This window comes from Pelodiscus sinensis, chromosome 17 (genome assembly GCF_049634645.1).
Source record: "Pelodiscus sinensis isolate JC-2024 chromosome 17, ASM4963464v1, whole genome shotgun sequence".
In the NCBI taxonomy this organism is placed as follows: domain Eukaryota; kingdom Metazoa; phylum Chordata; order Testudines; family Trionychidae; genus Pelodiscus; species Pelodiscus sinensis.
This window is the reverse complement of record NC_134727.1, coordinates 24,719,473-24,742,582: the sequence shown is the minus strand read 5'-3', so window position 1 is coordinate 24,742,582 and position 23,110 is coordinate 24,719,473. Positions and strand designations below refer to the sequence as shown.

The window sequence follows — 23,110 nt, the reverse complement described above, 5'->3', positions numbered from 1 at the left end:
TGAAAAGCAGACATACTTCCCCACTGACAGGCTCCATCAACTCAGGAGAAGACCATGAAGGACCTAGAGAAGGATGCTTTGCAATATTCAATGCCCCAAATCAAATAAAGGGAGGAAAGATGGGTCAGGGAGATGAAAGCTAGAACAGAAGCCACTGACTGCATGCTAAAGTGCATGGAAGACCAAACTGAGATGCTGAAGTCTATAATGAAAATGCAGAGTGAACAGAACCAAAAGGCTTCCTTGGCAACACATTCAGAATGCTTTAACCAGCAACACTTCCTCTATGCCCACATACTCCTTTTCAGTGTCTGGTAATGGGTTTTTTGCCAGCACACTCCACTAAAAGTCACAGCTGCTGTGACTTTAACAGCTGGATGTTAACACAATTATGAGGTTTTCCAATAGCCCTTGCCCTCCCTTACCATCAAGCGTTCACCTTATATGTGTGGCTGTGATTGAAAGGGATCACGAAAGACAAAACTGATATAGGTTTCAATGAGTTTATTGTGTGAGACACAACCCACCCCAATCACACCAGCCCCTGTGGAAGCCTGTCGCATCCCTTGGTTTCATGGGAATTCCTTGCTCAGCATGAGCAGTGAAAGGAGGCAGGAAAGTAACCCCAAAACACAGAAATATCAGTGCCCCTCATTGTCAGAGTGGTTCCTCTGAGCCTCCCTGATATTGATGGCCACCCTATGATAACCCAAGTGTCTGGCTGATCAAACTGCACAGCCAGGTGCTGTTCCTCAGTGCTCCACCCACATCCAAACACTTCACCCTTACTCTCACACAAATTACGTAAGCAACAGTATGCAGCCACCATCATGGGAATATGATTCTCCATAAGGTCCAGCCTGCCAGAGACACCTCCATCTCCCTTTCAATCTGCCAAAGACACATTCAACAAGCAAGCAACATCAGCTTAGCTAGTTGTTGCACCACGTCTCACTGCTATCCAGGTGCCCCATGTAAGGTTTCACGAGCCAGATTTCTAAGGGGTAAGCCACATCACCTAGGACCACTATGGGCATTTCCACATCCCCCCACTGTACTTTTGTGGTCTGGAAAGAAAGTCCCCACCTGTAGCTTTCTGTATAGTCCAATGTTCCTGAAGATGTGTGCATTGTGCACCTTTCTAGACCACCTTGCATTTGTCTGTGAAATGCCCACGGTGATCTACAAGCATCTGATGCACCATGGAGAAGTACCTCCTCTGATTGATGTACTCTCTGGCAAGATGGCGGTGGCTCTATAATGGGAATGTGGGGGCCATCGATTGCCCCACCACAGTTTGGAAAGCCCATGTCAAGAAAAGCCAACCACTATGTCATCCCCTTTTCACAGAGGCAGTCCTACGCAGCAAAATGCAATTTATTGTCCTGCACACATGCATGAGTTCTGCCCCAAAAGTAGACTTCCCCACCCCAAATTGATCTGCAGTTGAACGGTAGCAACCAGCAGTCGCCAGTTCCACAAAGCAATCACAACACGCTTCTCTACCAAGACAGTAGCTCTCATTCGGGTATCCTTGCACTGCAGTTCAGGGGCCAGCTCATTACACAACTTCAGGAAGGTTGCTTTATACAACCAAAAGTTCTATTGGCACTGCTCTTCATCCCACATCTGCATGTTGATGCCATCCCACCATTTAGTGCTGGTTTTCCTAGCCCAAAAGCGATGCTCTACTCTTCATTGGTGGTCACAGAGCAGCCAAGTCACTGCTGTCCATATCACTCACACTGTTGCCCGCATCCGAGTCTTCTTCCTCTGCCGCTAAGTTCTCTGCTTCCATGTGTGATGTTCTAAGCACATTGAACACAGCATAGGTGAGATATCTACAATCTGTGATTTCTCACAGATGCGCAAGTGCACAGCAAGGACTTACAGTAGGACTATCAGTGTCAAACAACACAAAAGTAAGCCACGAGCAATCTGGGAAGCAAAGAGATGGCTGACGATGGGTTTTTCACATTCCCAAAATGTGTTGTGCTACACTGGAAGTTCCCACAGTGCCTAACAACTGAAGGTGATACTAGGCACTGTGGGATGCATATCCACATTGCTTTGCTCTTTCCGTCAACGTGGGAGATAATGTGGACATAATATGCTGACGGAGTGGCAGTGTAAATATTATTTAGTGACTCTTTTTGGCGACTTTTGTTTGGCGACAGCACTTTCATCATCAAAACTTTCCAGTGTAGACATAGCCTTAGAGTAGCCTTCCAACACAGTTTTAAGCCTTTGATAAAAAACAGCTTTAAGCCAACAGAATTCTGTCAAATCAACATGTGGTAGCAATTTATCCAACATGTATTGCCATCTTTCTACTCCTCACCTAAGTCATGGTTGTCAGATTTATTATACAATAAACAAAGGTAAAACATAAGTCGTCTTTAAAAAAAAACCTTAAAATACAAAGCTAATTTTTCTTTGTGCCAATTACTCATTATGGTAATATACAGGGCTCAACAAATCAGTGAATCTACTCGCCCATGGCAAGTAGATTTCAGCCGGTCACCCGGTTTACCGGCAGCACACGCATGCCCAATGCGGGTCTTGCGCATGCGCAGTGCGGGGCTGGCAATTAGATTTTGCCATAGTTTGTCAAGCCCTGGTAATATAGGCTGCTAGTTATGAAGAACAAACCTTTGGCAATTTTTCAAGAAATCTACATGCAACTGGCATCCAAATAACTTTTCTTATTTTAAATAAGGTCTTAACTTGCTTTATTTTTCTCATCTATATATAAATGCATACCTATGAATACATTAGTATTCACTTCCTTTGTGAGTCTTTTTGGCATCACAATGGTATTCACAAACTATAAACAGCTTTATGAATTATGTAAGCACCAAACCACATATTGAAATTCTACAATAGGCTGGATGGAAATTTTCTTCTGGAAGTGGTGTATCCTTAAATGTATTGCAGAATAACCATTTGTTTGCTGGAGGCATATTTCTCCATCTATAGTATTAAGAAGTTTCAATACTAGCATCTGCTATTTGGCTCTGAGCCTAAACCTCCCACACACACACCTTCAGAATGTGATTTTATGTATGTAACATCTCACCGGTTCCTTATATGTCTGTAATCTGTTCTTTCCAAACAAGCATATCAAAACACTGCAGTGGGATTTGTAGAAATGTTGCAATATTTCTCTAAAACTTCCAACCTAAAACTAAGACATATACCAAAACATAACTGATTTTGTTTATAAAAGTGCAGGTCAGACTGGAAATGAATTTTATCAGCTAAAAGCACTCACAAGATTGGTTATAAAAATATCCTGTGTTTCTTTCTTGTTTAGATGCCAACATTTATACAATTAAGGATTTGCAAGGGCCAAACACATCTGCCAACAAAACAAACGTTTGCTATATTCTAGATAAGATAATGACAAGCACAGGAGTTCAACAATCAGCTTTTTTTTTCTTTTATTCTAAAGAAGAAAACAAGTATGTGTTGTAGAAAACACTGAGTAGGATTTATAGCTATGCAAAACTACAGCATCTCATGAGGCTGGGGAAACAGAGATTTAACATGTTTTTTTATAAGGATAGATGAAAATTGACAGACTGAATCACTACTACAATATATAATACAAAGGACTGAGTTTGTTGTCCTTAGGTTGATTTCAATTAAACTCCTCAAGGAATACTGTGCTACTTAATGTGAATAACAAAATAGTATTTACAAATATTTTGCCCCGAATCAAGTTTGAATAGGGGGTGATTTTGCAGCCCTTATTCATGCTAGGAAATACTTTACACCAGGAGCATTGGGCCATGCCCCACACATGCACCTCTTGCCCAGGAACCTGTGGAGTTTGTCAGCTCCCTAGGGTTCTCTCCCCCCCCCGCCGCCTCCACTCACACACATTCCTAGTCCTGTGTCACACTCAGCTCCCAACATATAATTGTATGATTTCGCTCACACACACTCCTCTCTCTCTCTCACACACACACACACACACACACACACACACACAGAGTCTTGTCTCTGTCATGCTCATCTCCCAACACATGCTGGTATTATTGTTGTTACTAGTTGGCACTTCTTGCAATGCACATATAGTCTGTAATTGTATTCTTTCAAAGTGTTATTTTAGTGCTCTTTGGTCTATGTATTTCATAAATTTTATTTCTTACACTTACATTTAATTCTTTGAGTAGTCAGTCTAAAATGCCTAACTTGTCCTAGCTCATGGGTTCCCAAACGGGGGGGGGGGAGGGGTGAAGAAATTCCAGGAGGGGCACAAGGCGACCCAGCCTCCCCCCCCCCCCCCCCATCAAGTTTTGCTGTCCTGTTCCTTTTTTCGCTCAACAAGTTTTGTTGCTATTGGGGGTGGGGGACATGGGGGTTTTTCAAAAATAAAAAGGGGGGCATTATACCAAAAAGTTTGGGAACCCCTGTCCTAGCTGGAGTCATTATCCACACAATAACGGTTTAAAAATATATATTACATTTTGTTTCTACTGGTGGTGCACATCCACACATCCCTCAGTGCACAGAACAAAATGTACTGCTCACCTGGATGAAAAAAGTAAGAGGGAACATGCCAGCAGTGCAGGCGCAAGTGTCAAGTAGACCTTGTCGTGGGGGGGGGGGGGGAGGACATTGTCTGTTCTGCCCAGAACTGCTGAAAGGGCCTGTATTTCTATTTCCAGCCCTGTGACATGGTCTCAGTGCGATTCCCCCCAGAACCTGAGCGTGCCCAAGGTAAGCTGGGAGGATCGGGCCCAGAACGATCTGACTGCCCTTCTAGCCTGCTGGATTCCTGGCTCTTTCACGACTGGCGGAGACTCCACCTGAAGGCAGCGGGACTGCCCTTTTGTTGCATCAGAACTTGCAACATGTATCAGAATAACCCTGTCTTTTTGGGAGAGTGAAAACATGGCAACATGTCGGCCAAAGCCCTGGGCACCCAGCTCTGCAGACACCCAGGCCGTCTCCTCGAAGGCATTAGGCAGATCACATCCCAAGTAATCCCTCCTAGCCAGAGCCCGACAGAGCAGCGCCTGATCCCCACGGGGAGCCCCGCTGACACCGCCCCTTCCCCTTGTCCCTCCTGCAGCCGACTCCCGGAGCATCCTCCCGCAGAGCCCAGCCCGGGGAGGGCGCAGATCCGGGCTTCACAGCCCATCTGGGGCTCGGCTGGGAGACCCACGCGAGGGAGCGTCCCTGCGCGCCGGGCTGGGCTGTGCGCCCGGGGACCCAAGCCGCAGCTCGCTGCAGGAGGGGCCGCGCTCCCCTCCGCCACCCCCGCAGTCTCCCTCGCGGGCAGCGGCTGCCGGCCCCCGGGGAAGCCGCCTCCAGCGCTTCCTCCCCAAACTTCCCGTGCGCCCCGCACAAAGCGGCGCCGACGCATCCCCGCAGGCCGGGCTGGGGGCGGCCCCCGCACTCACGCAGAAGCGCTCCAGGTCGGTGGCTGCCATGGCCGGCGCGGGGGAGCCTGGTGCGGGTCTCTCGCCCTGCCGGAGCCCCGCGCGTCTCCCCGGATCGATGCAGCTGAATGAATCCAATATGGCCACTTCCTGGAAACTCCCCTCCGCCGGCTGGCGAGGCCCGGGGGAGCCGCCCCGCGCCTGGGGGGGAGCCAGCGAGGGACGGGGCTCGGGGCCGCCGCCAAGGCACCCTCCCCCGCGCCCCGTCAGCCTGCGGCTCCTCCGCCAAAGGGGCCGGGGGCTGCGGGGGCAGCGGCTGTGCCGGCCCGCGGGGGGACGCCGGGAGTTGTAGTCCCGCCTGCGCGGAGCCGGTGCCCCGCTGGACACCGGGGAATGTTTGCAACGGGGCGGGCGCGACCAGCCCCTCAGTGCCCGAGCTGCGAGGGCGCAGCGCCGCCTTCCCCGGGGGAGCCCCGGCGAGCACGGAGGGAGCGAGGGCTGGGGCTGAGCCAGGCAGGGCTGTAACACGGGGCTGGCTCTCCAGCGCCCCGCATGACGGGAGGGACCGTGCTCCCGCCACGGCCCGCTGGAGGCGCGAAGGAGGGTCTCGGCGCGTCGCTGACAGGTGACTAACCAGGCCTGCCAGGAGGGGAAGGAGTCTGGTCACCTCACGGAGAAGGGAGGGGCCGCAGCGTCAGGCTTTCCGCCGGGATGCCCACTGCATCTTGTCTTGCGAGATGGTAAATTGTTTGGAGCATGGATAGTGGTGGCTTGCACAGGGCTTTATATCAACAGCATCCGAATTCTGTCATGGGCAGGGCTGGTAGCACAACCTGATACTAAGGCTGCCCAGCACATCCCATTATAAGGCCTGAGTTTTCTGTGGCTTACGACTTTGTCAAACTTTAACCACTGAGGCTCAAGCTTTTTATTCCTTATTTACTTCCCACCTTCCATTTTCTGCAACAAAGGAAGCAGGGAGGGGACAATTCTCCCCATTTGTAGAGGACCTAATTTTTAAAAAACAGCCAGATATCCTGTGGCATCTTGAAGACTTAAGATTTGGGCATAAACTTTAGTGAGTAAAAAACATTTCATTGGATGCATCTGACAAAATGGTTTTTAATGCCCAAATTAATCCATTAGTCTTTAAGGTGCCACAGAACTCCTTGCTGTTTTTGCAGATACAGACTAATGCAGTTATTAATTTTGTAAACATTACATTTCATGTAGATTATCAGCTCTCTCTGTTGCACGCCTAGCATATGTTTGGGTGCTTGAGAGTAAATAATTATGTACCCACAAAATCACACTGATATCAGCAGTGTCTTTTAAATAATAATAGCTTCTTTAGTACCTTCCATAAGAGGATCCAAAATGCTTTATGGACATTACTGAACTAATATTCAGAAACCCCTCAATCTCCCCTCCAGTTAAGCACGATAGTATCAACACTAGTGAAGCTTTTACAGACCTGAGCTCTCAGTCTATGAACAAATTAAAACTGAAATCACTGTTGGTTCCATTGCTATCTAAGGGTACATCTAGACTACATGCCTCTGTCGCCAGAGGCATATAGATTAGGCTACCAGACATAGGAAAATGAAGCGGCGATTTAAATAATTGCCGCTTCATTTAAATTTACATGGCTGCCGCGCTGAGCCAACAAACAGCTGATCAGCTGTTTGTCGGCTCAGCGCGATAGTCTGGACGCGCGGGTGACGACATCAAAGGTATTTGTCGACCACCCAGGTAAACCTCATCCCAGGAGGCATACCTGGGTGGTCGACAAATACCTTTGATGTCGACACCCGCGTGTCCAGACTATCGCGCTGAGCCGACAAACAGCTGATCAGCTGTTTGTCGGCTCAGCGCGGCAGCCATGTAAATTTAAATGAAGCGGCAATTATTTAAATCGCCGCTTCATTTTCCTATGTCTGGTAGCCTAATCTACATGCCTCTGGCGACAGAGGCATGTAGTCTAGACGTACCCTAACTCACAGTGACCTTGTACTCCCTCCAGTCTTTCATTTTGTACCTATATCAGTTGTGGCTAACCTGTGGCTTGCAAGTTGAATGTGTGGTCTGCAAGACACTTTGTTTACCATTGCTCACATGTAGGATTGCCAGATTCTGCTAGTTTCCATCCATATCGATTTCCCTTACAGATAAGGGGAAAAAGTTGACATGAATATAAAGTAGACATGAACATAAAGCAAGGACACAGGAAGTGAGGTGCATGCTGATTGCAAATACAACATTGACTGTGAAAGCTGTGCACTCCCTCTGCACCAATCAAAGCGCTGCTGTGGTTCAATCAGCTTACCCCGCAAACTACCCTATCCTGGGAGACCACTTTGGGTATGATAATCTTGCAGCCCACAGAGATGAAGAAGGCTACTAATGCAGCCCACGCACTATCCTAAGTTGCCCATTGCTGACTTAGGTTGTATGCTCTTTGGAGAGTGACCATCTTTGTGTTATGTGTGTTACATGTGTTATCTGAACCTGATTGGAGCCTCTGGATACTACCACAATATAAATATCAACAATGAGGTAGTGTTAGATTACAGGCAGTCCCCGGGTTACATACAAGATAGGGACTGTAGGTTTGTTCTTAAGTTGAATCTGTATGTAAGTCGGAAATGGCATCCAGATTCAGCCGCTGCTGAAACTGACCGCCAATTCCGACTTACATACAGAATCAACTTAAGAACCCCAAGCGTCCCCAAGTCAGCTGCTGCTGAAACTGATCAGCAGCTGATTCCAGGAAGCCCGGGGCAGAGCAACTCTGCCTCGGGCTTCCTGTAGTCAGCGCTGGTCAGTTTCAGCAGCAGCTGACTTGGGGACGCCTGGGCCGGAGCAGATGGGGTACTGCTGGGTTGCTCCAGTAGCGCCGCTCCTCGGCACTACTGGACCAACCCAGCAGCACCCCATCTGCTCTGCCCCAGGCGTCCTGATTCAGCCACTGCTGAAACTGACCAGAGCCCAGAGCGGCTGCTCTGCCACAAGCGTCCGGAGAAAAGCCTAGTCTGCTGGGGGGGGGGCCTACTAGCTGCGCCTCCCCCCCACCCCAGCAGACCAGGAAGATGCGGGCAGCGGACTGAGACGCACCGCGGTCCCGCCGCCTGGGTCCTCTGCGGCTTTGCTCCCCGTCTCCCTGGTCTGCTGGAGACCAGCAGACCAGGGAGACGGGGAGCAAAGCCGCTAAGAACGCCAGCAGTGGGACAGTCGCGGGGCGTCTGGGCTGTCCCGCTGCCGGCTTCCCCGAGGCTTTGCAAAGCTGTGGAGGGGCTCGGGCAGCGGGGCAGCCCAGGCGCGCCTGGGCTGCCCCGCTGCCTGAGCCCCTCCGCGGCTTTGCTCCGCGTCTTCCTGGTCTGCAGACCAGGGAGACGCGGAGAAAGCTCCGGAGTACACGGGCGGCAGGACCGCGAGGTCCCGCAGTCCGTGTCCTCCGGGGCGAGCCCCGTTCGTAACTGCGGATCCGACATAAGTCGGATCCGCGTAAGTCGGGGACTGCCTGTATAATGATCTGCTTTGCTGTGGTACAGGAGGGCTATGTCTGCACTGGCGCAATTTTGCGCCAGAAATATGCAAATGAGGCTAACTGTAGAATATTGCTGAGCCTCATTTGCATGTCTAATGAGCCACCATTTTTGCAGAAGAGGCTCTTGCGCCAGAAGGAGCGTCTACACTGCCCCTTCTTGCGCAAGAAAAACCCTCTTGCACAATGCCATTATTCATGAAAATAATCAGCGTAACAGCATTGCGCAAGAGGGTTTTTCTTGTGCAAGAAGGGGCAGTGTAGACGCTCCTTCTGGCACAAGAGTCTCTTCCGCAAAAATGGCAGCTCATTAGATATGCAAATGAGGCATGGCGATATTCCATGCTTAGCCTCATTTGCATATTTCTGGCACAAGATCGTGCCAGTGTAGACATAGCCTAAGTGTATAAAACTGCATGTTAATCCAAATGATCTTTCTTCTCATCATTCCTGTGACCAACCTGAATCATTTTGCAGGCAATTGGAGAAGCCTATGACTGCTTAAACTGGAGGAATAAAAGCGCAGGGTATGAAAATCAGAGGTAGCTGAGACAGCTGGACTGAGGAGGGCAAAGGTCATCTATGTTCTGTATAACAAATCTGGCCCTTTGATGAAAGTGCTAGGATATATTCTCACTGCAGCAGTCTGGAGGAATTTTCTGAGTAGGTATCATCTGAGTGAGCTGCACTGTGGGTTACATCAAAGTATGAGACATCCACTACTCTTTGGCAAATATATGGCTTTGTCTGAGCCCCTCTCATATTTGTACATTCACTTCCAAGCAGTTTCCTGCTCTCTTAATCTATGCTCTTGTTATGCCCAAAGCAAGGCTGTCAAGATGTCATCTTTAAGGGTTCTTTTCTTAATATGGGATTTATCAGACACATTAATGGCTGGATCCTGAATACACTCTAACATGTTCATAACTTTATGCCTGGCAGTAGTCCCATTGACTTTAATGACTTTAATGAGGCGTTTAACTTCAGGGGGCGTTGGATCAAGTCCAAAATTGCTTACATACAAGATAAGAGCCTTCTTTTGTAATTTTAAATATAAGCTGAAAAAAAAAAGATGCCCGTGGCCACCTTCGATTCTTCATGTATGATGTATAAAGTAAACCTGCTTCGGTTATTTTCTCTCCCTGACTGGCCCTCTCTCTCAAAAAAGTTCTGTTCTGTAATTTTGGGAATACAAGGTCTCATCTTCCCTGTTTTGCTAGAGACTTTGATAACTCAGCTCTGGACCAATGGCACAGACCTGCTGAATCCTTCACCGACAAAGCTCCCCCCCTCTGATTTGTTTGTCAGAAGTTTGAGCTAAAAGATGTTAATTCAAACCAGCAAAAATCTCACTAAGTCCATTCCTCTCTCAGCTGCTCAGGTGGTTGTCTTGGCTTTCTTCTGGTGTCTCCTTCCAACAGGTTCTAACAGTCCTCCAAGAAATCTTCCAGCTAAAACAGGGAAGTCAGGGCATGATCCTTCTAATGTGCACAACAAGCAGATTTCTTAAAAAGGCAAAGAAAACTTTGCAGACCTTCTTTATTACATCATAAAAAAGCAAAATGAATTACTAAAAAATGCACATAACTTTTTTTCTCTTTTCTTTGCAGGTACAAGATTCTTTCCTTCTGGCAAAAAGGGCATGGTCCAAGGCCCATTAAAGGCAGCAGAAAGACTCCTATTCACTTCTATGGGCTTTGGATCAAGCCCGAACAGAGTAAAGATAGAGAGAAAAAGAGAGGAAGGAGAGGGAAAAATCCAGAGATATAACTGGGTCAAGGGACCATCCTGTAGTAGCTGGATCCTGTGATTGTTGTATTTATAGTGAAGATAGTGCCTGATTGTTGAAACATTTTCGCCTTCTGAGGCATATGCCTCTTCTCATTTTCTCAAAAGGGGTTGCGTTGATAACTGCTTAGCTCCATGATCAGCACAAGATAAATGTCTAGAGAGACAGACAACATGAGAATTTTATTTTTAAAATCTTATTTTTTTCAGAGGACACATTGTTCTTAAGGGTAGAGTGCCTGATTCTCTATTCTTCTACATAAGCTATGCAGCAGTACAACTAATGGCTTTCTCTTGGTGTAGAAGTGGTGTAACAGACAGGAGATTCAGACCCATCAGGTTTCAAAACACCTATCATTCTGCAGATTGTTCTTAAGCACTCGTGAATTAAATTTATATTATTACTGAGCTGGATGGGTGGGCGTTCCTGCCAGGATCTTTAACTTTGCTGGAATATTTCTGCCTACTGAATGTAACACTTACCTAAGGCGATATTGTAGATTTTCAACAAACCCTATGTAAGGTATCTCATGAACAGAACAGGGAGCCACTAATGAGCTGAATATTCACATTTGGATCCCTGGTTCCTTCCTTGCCCAGGAAGAGAGTGACGGACTCTGCATCACCAGCCCTTTCCTTGCTGCAGCTTTCCTCTTTGTCCCAATCCAGTGTGAGGGAGAGACATTGAGAGTAAAACAGTCAGGACTCCACCCACAGAAACAAAGGAGTAGCAGCAGTCCCACCAGGGCAGCTTCTCTTCCCCCTCCTCCACCATCCCTTGTAACCTAGGAAGATGCAGGTAGCCTGTGCAGGGGAGAAAAGGAAGCACTTTGTGGCCTTTTACTCCCCTGTGTAGGCACATTGAGCAAGTGACTGCCTTGCTCCTAATTTCCTAGCTTTCACACACATGCCTCGCCAAAGCCAAATGCAGCCCTTTTGTAAATGGTTACATATTTTTCAGGGCTGGATAAAACCCTTCATCTTCCTGTATCACCTACACTGGCTGGATTTGCTTTCTTGCATGTTATTCAATACAGGCCAAACAAGTAGTTTTTATGAATATTTGGTGGACATTAAATGGTTCCTTCTGCCTTTAACTGCAATATGGCTTGAACTGGTGTGGTTTCACACTTGTTGCTCAAGCCCACTGAGGAGCTAAGTAGCTTTGAATAGCATTAATAACAGCAACAATACTTTGCATTTATAAGGCCGGATGGTTCAGAAGTGCTGAACACTTGCAGCTCTGGCTAAAGTCCAGGGGAGCTGCAGGTGCTCAGCTCTTCAGCAAATCAGGCACAGTTTTCCCACCTCACACACCTGGAGTTGTACTTTACCCCTGGAAGCAGTCCCAGTGAACTGCCCAGGTCTGAAAGTGCATAACCAGCATAGCTGGGATGGGAACAGACCCCTATCCTCTGACTCCTAAATATAAGAGGCCAGAAACAATGAGTAGTTCTGTAGCACCTTAGGGACTAACAAAAAATATATATATATTGTATCATCTGAGAAAATGGATTTTGCCCATGAAACCTCATGATACTGTGTATTTATTTTTATCAGTCTCTAAGGCTACGCCTAGACTACATCCCTCTGTCGGCAGAGGGATGTAAATGAAGCACTTCGAAAGTGCAAATGAAGTTGGGATTTAAACATCCTGCGTTAAATTTGCATAATCATGTAATGGCGCTCTTTCGAAAAAGCACTATTTCAAAATTGAAACCACAGTCTAGACTTCAAGGTTTACAGGATCTTTCAAAAAAGCGCCCAGTTTTTGAAAGAATTGCATCTAGACTGCGGTTTCAATTTTGAAATAGCACTTTTTCAAAAGACCGCCATTATATGATTATGCAAATGAAGAGCGGGATATTTAAATTCCAGCTTCATTTGCACTTTTGAAGTGCTTCATTTACATCCCTCTGCCGACAGAGGGATGTAGTCTAGACGTAGCCTAAGGTACTACAGGACTACTCATTTTTTTAAAGTTACAGATTAACACGGCTACCCCCCTGAGATGTAACAGGTCAGTTCTCCCACCCTCATTGAAGCTGATGCTCTGATTATTTCAATGGGGATGAACACAACAATTTCAATGGGAAGAACTTAGGAGGACTAAAGAGCTATTTACTGGGGGAAGAGGGGGAGGTTAGAATCAGTTCCAAGGAAATTACTCTGTGGAACAACAGGCAATAATTTGAATAAATAGAATCTTTTGGTTACATGGCAAATACCATGTAAGTATTATCTGCTTTTGTCCATTTAATAATGTTCTGTAGAACTGGCCCTTGAACCCCCTGATTTTCAATTGAGCCTCACTCCATCACATAATGCCTTGTATCTCTAGATGTCTTCCCTCCTTCACAGACTTCTGTTTGATTGTTTTATTGAAAGTTACTGTGTTTCTCTCTGGAACAAAGGAAGAACTCTTTGGCTTCACATAGCTCACCCTTTGTTTCACAACAGGGAAATATCAACAATGAAACTGGAAAATTGTGACTTTGGTCATCCTTGTTGGATTTCATATATGAGAATAATTTATCATTCCCCATTGAAGGTACAAATTTCATTAATGCCCAGTGCCATATAGGCTAGAGGGAAAACCATAATCTTCTTAAAGCAGGATTCTCCTGTCAACACTCCATATGCTGGAAGAAGATTGGAATCTTCCCTGCTCATCCATCCTTGCATTTTTCCTTCCTCTTCTCCTCCATATTGCAATATGATGCCTAACCTTTCTTTCAGCTCAGAGGAAAGTTATATGGCTTTTTGATTTAGCAGCTTTGTTTAACTGTTCATGTGGCAAGGATCAGGAGCACCGGACTGTCAAAGCTTCCACCTTAACTCTGGAGATTTAACAGATATGACTGTGATTCCAGAGCCTGAATGTGGCTGCCAGATCTCCCACTTCATTTTTTAGTCTTGCATCATTTGAGTTGTTGCAACCATGCAGTATGATCCTCCTGCCGCTGAGGATAATGGCAAAATGCCCACAGTTAGGTGTGTTTTCCAACGTGGCAATATTGATGGGTTCGTAGATGTACTATATTTCACAAACACCCATAACGATTCCCAGTCAAATACATGGAAAGCAAACAACTCTTGAATGTTTGTGATATAGAGTTAGTGAGCTGCAAAGTTTGGTTTGAAATATAAATAGCAGAACATTTTAAAAGTTTTTTTTCTGTTTTCTGTACTTTTCTTCTGTCCTAGCTAGTAAATTGGAAACACCAAGATGTATAACAGTTAACTCGAGATCATCTAAGAGGCAGCTTGCAGTGTTCCATAAATAACCAATCCAAAAATACTTGCTTTTTCGGGTTTTGGCAAAAGAAAAAAGAGAAAGGCAAAATTTCCCTTGAAGCTGAAATTTTCAAAGGAATTAGGTGCCCAATACCAATACAGTTCCAGCCTGATTGTTCTCTGAATTAAAAGATTTTTCCTGAATATATTTATGGTAGTCAGAGACATCATCAGTCAGCATCATTTCTGCAACTCAATCTACTTCTTAATCAGTTATGGAGAAACAAACTAAACCAATCACTAAACACCACAGAGACAGAAAATCCCAGGGGACTTGTCTATAAATAAATAACCATCACCAGATCTGAACCATGTATCAACAAATAAAATTAAGCCAAGTATTTGCCATTCTACAACACTCATTACTAATACCCAGCTCCTATATAGAGCTTTTCATCTGTAAACCTCAAAAGTGCTTTCGAAAAAAGATTAACTTCCTTTTATAAATGGGGAAACTGAGGCACAGAGCAGTGCAGTGACTAGTCTAGCATCACCCAGCAAGCTACAAATAGACAATATTTTTTAAAATCCAATTAAAACTGAGAGGAGCTGCATAAACCCAAAATAGTATAGTGAGGATTCTGCACATGACTGCACTATTTTCCACCACTCCAGGATCATCATCATCATTATTATTAAATATTTATATTATAGTCATACCAAAGGTCCCCAACTAGGCTGGGAGCCCCATTGTGCTTGGGGGATGAACAAATATAGAAATGAGGCCACTCCTAGTCCGAGGGAATTAAAGTTAAAAGACTCGAAACACTCAGCCAGACAGAAGCGGAGGGCCAGCCAGGGACACAACATACGAACAAATGAGACTAGTACAGCTTAGTTTATCCGCTATATTATATTTTGTTTGTAATTGGTGGAAGGAATAGTACCCAGGCCTACCAGACACTCACTAAATGAGAGTCTGGGAAGATAAACACATGCATTAATATAAACATTGTAACCTAGGGAAAACATAAGTATATGTAATTGAGGCTTGGTTTACACTACTGACTTATGTTGGTATAACTATATTGCTCAGGGCGTGGAAAATCCTCCCTTGCCAAGCAACACAGTAATACCAACCTGACCTCCAGTGTAGACAGGAGAGTTTCTCCTATCAACATGGCCACATACACTGACAGGAGAAGCTCTCCTGTTGACATGAGTAGCTTTTTCTGTAAGCACTACTTGGTGGCTATAAGTGCAAACGAGTCCTTAGTCGCAGCACAGAAGAGCATAACTTGTGGGAAGAGTTTGTAGGACAGAGTATTTAAACTGGGGAAACCCATTCACATCCATCACAATGCAAGATACGTTTCCTATGCTCCCCTACACTTCTGTGGGTGAAGGAGATACCCCATTCACTGATCCCAGCTGAGGAACATGGAAAGGGAAAATATTACCTCTGTCACACATCTTCTTCCCACAGATGGAGAAAATCCCAGGTGATTCAGAAGTTCCACAGGATTCTAGATCTCTGCGTGGAGTGAGGACGGGCTATATGAGGAGACCAGAGTGCTGATCCTATGTGGAGTGTTTCCCCCCCCCCCCCCCCACGCTCAGTAGTAAACCTTCACAAGTTACTGCAGCTAGGGTTCTGGTGGTTAGAGGACAATAACTTCTTGGGTAAGGGGAACAATGTAGTTGTAATGGGCAAATATCCAACAGCATCCATGCAGATCTCAAGGTATCCATTAAGTATCCAACCCGGATGTCACTTTCAAAGGAGATGTCCACTCCACATAGCAGACTACAGGAACGTTTACACAGTAGCTGGCATCAGTGAACTGTATTGATTTCCAGAAAGAATGGCAGAGATTTTCAGAGCTCTTAGTGCAGAGGCACCCTGGGCACAGATGCACCTTGCTTGACTTTAACCGGTGCCAATGGTGCCTTCTTGGAACACCACCAAATTTTCCACAAATGTTTGTAAAATAAGAGAGAGAATTCCAAAAACCCTGTTGGTTCTTCTCCATTGGCATGCACCTATTCTTTCTCCAAGAGAGACAGAACATTAGGGCTACGTCTACACTGGCCCCTTTTCCGGAAGGGGCATGTTAATTTCAGAGATCGTAATAGGGAAATCCGCGGGGGATTTAAATATCCCCCGCGGCATTTAAATAAAAATGTCCGCCGCTTTTTTCCGGCTTTTAGAAAAGCCGGAAAAGAGCGTCTACACTGGCCCCGATCCTTCAGAAAAAGTGCCCTTTTCCGGAGGATCTTATTCCTACTTCAAAGTAGGAATAAGATCCTCCGGAAAAGGGCGCTTTTTCCGGAGGATCGGGGCCAGTGTAGACGCTCTTTTCCGGCTTTTCTAAAAGCCGGAAAAAAGCGGCGGACATTTTTATTTAAATGCCGCGGGGGATATTTAAATCCCCCGCGGATTTCCCTATTACGATCTCTGAAATTAACATGCCCCTTCCGGAAAAGGGGCCAGTGTAGACGAGCCCTATAAGTGAAAGATAGGCACAAGGTACGAGGAAAAGTTTGCACCACAAAAGATGTACAATGAATTCTGAGGCTTTCATATGTCTGCACTAGATTCTAATAACCAACCTCATTAGCAAGTCATAGCAATTAGTTTTGGACGCTTATTTATTATTAGCTCTCTGCAGTAAGCCAGGCAGCAGCATGGGGCTGCTATAAACAAACAGGCATTACTAATGCAGGGATGGCATTAGTAAAATACCACACACAACAGACAACACCAGTAAAATACTCTGTGTGGTTACTGTGTAAACAATAGGACAGGCCTGGTGAGGCAGTGTTAGGTGAGAAGTAATCAGTGTAGGAACATTACAGAGCTACAGGCAGGATAAGATCACACACAATTAAAGGAAAGAACATTGGCACAGCACAGATACTTTCAGGAATAGGCTCAGTGGCAGCTGTAGTCAAGGGCTGAAATACATTTTCAGATGATATTTGAAGAGACAGAGAGAAGGGTGAAAAGACACAAAGATGGTATTCCATGCAGCCAGTGAGAGCTGCAGAAGAAGGCTTTTGCCCCAAGGTAATGAGGGTAGGAAGAGAAAGGAAGTCAGTGCCAGATGAGTAGGAGAATGGGGAGCAGAGAAAGATGAAGACCACAAAGAAGGCTGGACTAGGAATGGTAAAAGATGCAGGGTTTAGAAGTGGTTTATATTACATTGTTTCCAAGACATAAAAAATGCAAGTAGAAATAACAGTTATGGCAACATATTTATAATGCTACCTTCTGAAATACTAACGTCCGTGGGTTATTGACATTTTTAGCTATGTAATATAGTTTAATTCATATGTTTTTCTTACCTTGTTGCAGATAAGAGAGTCTATAACTCACAAGAATCACAACTGGTCAGATGTTCAAATATCAATAAAAGCTTTTTCAGAAACAAAGATTTAACTTTATGAAATAAATTGTATCTAAAGCTGTCTCACTGCTTTGATAATAATGGATACAAAAATTATGGGGTAGAAGTAAATCAAAGAAACTTTTAACTCAGTCCAAGCAATCTCCACATGGCTGGAACAGTGGAACTAATGTGTTATGAGACAAAACTTTGCTCAATTACCTTCCAAAGTTAATGGAGTGCATGAAATTGGAGTTATGTTTACATAGGTTAGACAGTGGCTGCTCAGCATCTCTCAGGACCAAGCTCTTAAATCTCTACATTTTATCTCACTTGTCATGTAGTTTAGTTGGCACTGGTAAAACAATTGGAGGGATTCTATTCTGGTAGCTGCATTTCCCTGGGGATTGAAGCATTATTTAAAAAATGCTGAAAAGTGATTGTCTGCACCCTTTCCCGCTCCACACACATACACTCAGGTAACTCAGTCAGCTGAACTGATTGCTCAGAATTTGCAAAATAGGGTCCATTTGCCTTTTGGGGTAAAGACCCTGCAGGCAGAGTCAGTCCAACAAGACTGATTTCTTAACAATGAGAAGCAACACAGTATAGAGTTAGAATCTAGGCCAGGATCCTGTGGTGGAGCCTTATGGAGCCACTTGTAGGACTGGCCCCTATTGTGGGTATTTGGGTGAGTCACTCAGATGTTGATCAATGGGAGCGGCCAGTGTTTAGGGTTGCAAGGTGTCCCGTATTCACCCGGACAGTCTGGTATTTGCAGGCTCCATCCGGTAAAAAAAAAAACCAGAAAATACCAGACATGTGAAATGTCCAGTATTTCCCTCGGATGGAAGCCCAGAGGGGACAATTTTCCCCTGCTGCATCTAGCAGGGGCGTGGGAGTGAGGAGCGTGGCAGAGTCGTAGTGAAGGGGGGGCAGGAGGTGGCACTTGCTGCCATGCTAGTGGGGCACTGGGCTGGGGTGGGAGTGGAGCGCAGACTGCTCTGGCCCACATGACCAGCAGAAACCATGGAGCTGGTCACTTAATGCCTCCCTCTACACACTGCAAGCGGAGGCAGCTGGGCCAGGCGGCAGGAGCAGCGTCTTTAAACGGAAGATTAACTTACCTGGCCATCCCATTCCTCCAGTGCCTTGCTCTGCGGGAGGGGGGATTTGATTGGGGTGGGGCGCTCCCAGTGCTGGGGATGCCTGGCTCTGAGGCTGGGGTGAGTGCATTGGAATGGGGGGGGGTATTACGGGGACCTGGCTCTGGGGGAGGGGTGAGTGCATTGGGATGGGGAGACTGGGGGGCCTGGCTCAGGGGGAGAGGTGGGTGCTTTGGGGGTTAATGTGTGGCCCCTAACTGGAGGCAGTGGTGCAACTTTTGCTTAACAACTTTGGTCTCCCCCCTTTTATTTTCCTTGACAGATTTTTTTCCTGTTTTTTTTTGGGGGGGGGGGGTTCAGTATTTTTTGTTAAACCTTCTGGCAATCCTACCAGTGTTCAAGACCTACCCTAGTCCTCCGTGCCTCGATTTCCCCACCTGTGTCCAGACATCAGGCTGAATTATCTGATGTCTGTACAGCTGACACCAGTGCTCCTGAGCACAGGCTACTTAGAATCATAGAATCCTAGGAGTGGAAGAGACCTCAGGAGGTCATGAAGTCCAGCCCCTTGCCCAAAGCAGGACCAATCCCAACTAAATCAGTTGGCCGCAGTTCCGCGGGGCTCAGACACGACGGTGAGGGGCGCATAACCCCCCCCCCCCCCCCCCCGGCAGAGCCGATTCGGACGCAGGGAGGGGCTCCGCGCAAGGGCCCGGTTTACACGCCCCGCCGCAGGGGGCCACACGCCCAGCGCGATGCGCTCTGTTCACGCTGCGGCCAAACCCTGCCGCTGCCAGGCAGAGCCCGGAGCCGCGCCAATCCCTGCGCCTGGCGGCCTCTGGCAGATCGGTCAGGACCCAGGCGGATCCACCCCGCCGGGCCGCAGCCGGGGGCAGGCACAGGGGGCGCCGCAGGGGTTAAACTCAGGTGCGTGGCGTCCCGCCTACAACTCCCAGGCAGCTCCGCTCGCGGTGCCTTCGCTCTCTCCGGCTGGGAGCGGCCGCCGCCGGGCAGAGGAGCGCCCAGGTACGGGGCATGGCCGAGCCGGAGCCGAGCCGGGAGGCCCTGCTGGGCTTCCTGCGGGAGCACGGCGGGCAGGTGCGGAACTCGGAGCTGCGGGGCCGCTTCAAGCCGCTGCTGGAGGCCGGCGAGCCCGAGGAGCGAGCCGCCCGCCGCCAGCGCTTCACAGCGCTGGTGAACAGCCTGGCCGTGGTGCGGGAACTGGACGGAACCAAGTTCGTGGTGCTGCGGAAGAAGCTCCGATGCGAGGCTCGAGGGGAGCCGGGCGATGGGGAGCCCCCTGCCCCGGAGAGGAGCGTGTCCCCTGCCCCAGAGGGCAGCCCGCCCCCGGTCCCGGAGAGGAGCGTGTCCCCTGCCCCAGAGGGCAGCCCGCCCCCGGTCCCGGAGAGGAGCGTGTCCCCTGCCCCAGAGGGCAGCCCGCCCCCGGTCCCGGAGAGGAGCGTGTCCCCTGCCCCAGAGGGCAGCCCGCCCCCGGTCCCGGAGAGGAGCGTGTCCCCAGCCCCGGAGAGCAGCCCGCCCCCGAAGCCTGTGTCCCAGCTGAGGGGGATGTTCCAGAGCCAGGAGGACGAGGCACCTGCTCCGGCCCCGGGGGTGGCTGGGCTCCCCAAGAGAGCGCCCGACCAGAAACCTTTCATGTTGCCCCTTCGCTGCCCGCAGCCTGCCAGAGGGCCTGAGGAGCTGCGGAGGCAGGAGGAGGAGCCTGGGGATAAAGACTGGCTGCAAGTGGGGACCTGGGGCCTCCCTGAGCAGGCCACCCCCCGATCGCCCCACATGAAGAGGAGGCAGGTGGAGGAGGCTGGTGCTAGGTCACCCTACCTGCGAAGGGTGTCCAAGACGCAAAAAGTGAGCGAAGAAACGGGCTGCATTGCTGCTGTGCCCCTGGAATCCGTGGAGCACAAATGGCTGGTGAAAGCTGCCAGCGGCCAGTGGTCCCAGCAGCTTTATTGCCTCTTGCTGAGCGATGCCAATTTGGCAGGGAAAAGGGACTTCATATCTGGGTTCACAGCTCTGCACTGGGCAGCAAAGAGTGGGAACTGTGACATGGTGGGGAAGATCATTGAGGTGGCCAAGAAAGGTGGCGCTCAGATTGATGTGAATGCCAAATCCTTCGGAGGTTACACTCCCCTCCACATTGCTGCCATTCATGGGCAAGAAGAAGTCATTGCCACATTGGTCAAGACATACAATGTCAAAGTTAATCTGAGAGACTACAGTGGGAAAAAGCCACACCACTACTTAAAGGAAGGATCGTCTTATGCAGTCAGATATCTGCTGGGTGATCCTGATCTTCAAAACAGTGCTGGACATGCCTTTCCAACCAAGAAAAATCCCAAAATTGCTGCTTCTATCTTGAGCTCCACCAGCACCTTCCTTGGAGTCTTATCTGATGACATGGTCTTCTATGATCTAACAAGAGGTTTGAAGAAGACTTCTTCCTTTAATAAGCTCCTTAACTCATCTGTTGGCTCAAAGAAGAAGTCAAAGACTAGGGGGACTTTCCCATCTTATTCTTCTCTTGTCGAAGCAATGGAAGAAGAGGAGGAGGAAGCTGCAGTGAAACGCCGACCAGTTTCTGAGCTGTTCTTCAGTCACTAGTTTGCCTGCTTGAAATCAAAGTAATATAGAGGAGTTTTCTTGAGTCCAGATATTCATGGATACCTAGGTCCTAACGCCCATAGAAATCAATGAATTAGGTGCCTAAATACCTTTTGAGAGTCTAGGCCCTTCTTTCACAGAAGAAGTCTGTTTCTTCCTCCTTCCTCCCAAACTGTTTAACTGGTCCACTGACACAGGGTCTGATTTCAAAGCTCATTTTTAAGTCAATGGTGGTCTTTCCATTGATTTCAGCAAAGCTGGATCAGACCCCCAGAAAACAAGAGTCTTTTTAAAATACTGTACCTACCTGTGTAGGGATTTGTTACTTTAATCCACAAAGACTCCCTGACTCTATGCCTAATGGCTGAAATACTTTTAAAAAAAACTTTGTGTGGACAGGTTATGATGCTTAAACATACAATCTTCTTAATCCACAAATTCCTCCAGTGAGTTTGTAATTCTTTGAGTGGGGAAGTAGGAATAGGGTAAGGGATTGTTGCACATTTTATTTACACTTTGATTTTAAGATAGATCAAATCTACTTTAAAATGGGTTTTTATCCTGCAGGTTTAAATAACAAGTTACTAAGGAAAATGCATAATTCTGTATGATATTTCTCATTAGTTTGGTAATGGAAAATCTGCTTTTTAAAAGATTTAGTGCTCTAATTTTTTAAAACCAAACTTCTCTTCTAGAAATGTAGGATCTATTCCAATTGTTGTCAAATGTATTTAACTATGTGTCAAATACAAAACCACTTATGCAATGAGAAAAGCAACCCTGGCCAATCAAAACACTAACCTGTCTACCTCAATTTAAATGCTAGATTACCATAGTTGTCTTCAGCAATTTTTTAAAACTTTCTGACCACAAAACAGATGGTGGTAACCAGCTATTTTGATAATACTGTGAACTTTTAAGTGTGATGGTAATTTAACAAATGTATCTTTAAAAGAACCGAACAGTCTTTTTAAAATGTATGATAGCAGGACATTCAGGTGAAAAACTAAGAACAAGGGGAATTTTCCTCAGACTAGGGATTTTTTTATATGAAGATAGCCAACTGGAAATACATGTTTAGTTGACTTTGTGTGTTGCTTGACCTGTGAATGTTAACTGTTGTGTGTTTGACCCAATTATAATAAAGAATTATAAAACCAAGGTGTATTGATGATGGGTATTTAATAACAAAATGCCTGCATGACCTCTACTAAAACAATGTGTATCTGAACAGTGTGAATCAGTGACCTAAATCTCCCCCCCTCCCATGCCTCCTTTTTCTGTCTTGATGTTCACACAGTGCAACATGTAATTCCATTGAGCATGTAACTTTTGGGTTTAGTGCCATGTGATATTTCCAATGGGAAGTTGTGTATTAAAATATTTAAAAAAAACTAAATAAATTTGTTAATATCTGGTTCTGTGTATATAATTATGCATTTTGACTTCATTTCAAAGTTTATGGTGAACCTAAAGGACTTAACAAAGAGGACTAAATGGTCTGTATTTATGCAGTACTTTTTTCTCAGAAGATCTTAAGTCTCTTCGCTACTGTAGTGAGATATTATCCTATACTATAAATGGAGGGACAGATTGGGATTTAGATCTGGGTCTAAATTGGTTTAGGTCCATTGACTATGGAGTGATGTGGAGTCACACCATCTAAGAAGTTAGACCAGGGTAACAAACACAGTGAGGTCAGCTGAGTTGCCCAAGATTGAAGAAAGTTGAAGGTCTTGGGCAGAATTAGGAACAGAATCCAGGTCTGACTCCTATGACCAGTCTATTAGCCCACAATAATTTTCTCTTTCTAAAAGGAAAGCTTTCAGAAACTAGTATACCATTCAACCCCAAGAGTACAAAGCTGATAGTATAACTGTGTTTGCTCTCTTTATTAGATTCCCATGAGATGGTCAAATTTCTGCAATGACACATTGCTTGTGCACTCTGAAATTCTTTGCAAGTCAGTAACTTTTAGAATGGTTTTTTATTTCAACCTGGAATTAAACCCAATACCTTCTCTGTCTGCATAAAAGG

General features: G+C 46.6%; 2 protein-coding genes across 4 annotated transcripts in view; one reads left to right on the top strand and one right to left on the bottom strand.

Annotated features, from left to right (window-relative positions):
* Nucleotides 1–5,921, bottom strand: part of SEPTIN8 (septin 8) — a 79,368-nt gene extending 73,447 nt beyond the window's left edge. The window contains exon 1 of one of the 3 annotated variants that reach the window (XM_075900343.1): nucleotides 5,415–5,921. Coding sequence is in view for 2 of the 3 variants with exons in the window: in XM_075900342.1 (XP_075756457.1) it covers nucleotides 5,415–5,444 (30 nt within the window). In the remaining variant the exon portion in view is untranslated. The remainder of the gene's footprint in view (nucleotides 1–5,414) is intronic. The other 2 variants (XM_075900342.1, XM_075900341.1) reach the window with 2 other exon arrangements.
* Nucleotides 5,922–19,177: 13,256 nt separating this feature from the next.
* SOWAHA (sosondowah ankyrin repeat domain family member A) lies at nucleotides 19,178–22,596 on the top strand. Its single transcript, XM_075900340.1, has one exon. It carries the CDS (start codon nucleotides 19,493–19,495, stop codon nucleotides 21,071–21,073), a length of 1,581 nt encoding a protein of 526 aa, XP_075756455.1. The 5' UTR covers nucleotides 19,178–19,492; the 3' UTR covers nucleotides 21,074–22,596.
* The last annotated feature ends 514 nt before the right edge of the window (nucleotides 22,597–23,110 follow it).

Excerpts from the sequence above, each read along its gene's own strand:
- SOWAHA (XM_075900340.1), top strand. The coding sequence starts at position 19,493 with ATGGCCGAGCCGGAGCCGAGCCGGGAGGCCCTGCTGGGCTTCCTGCGG.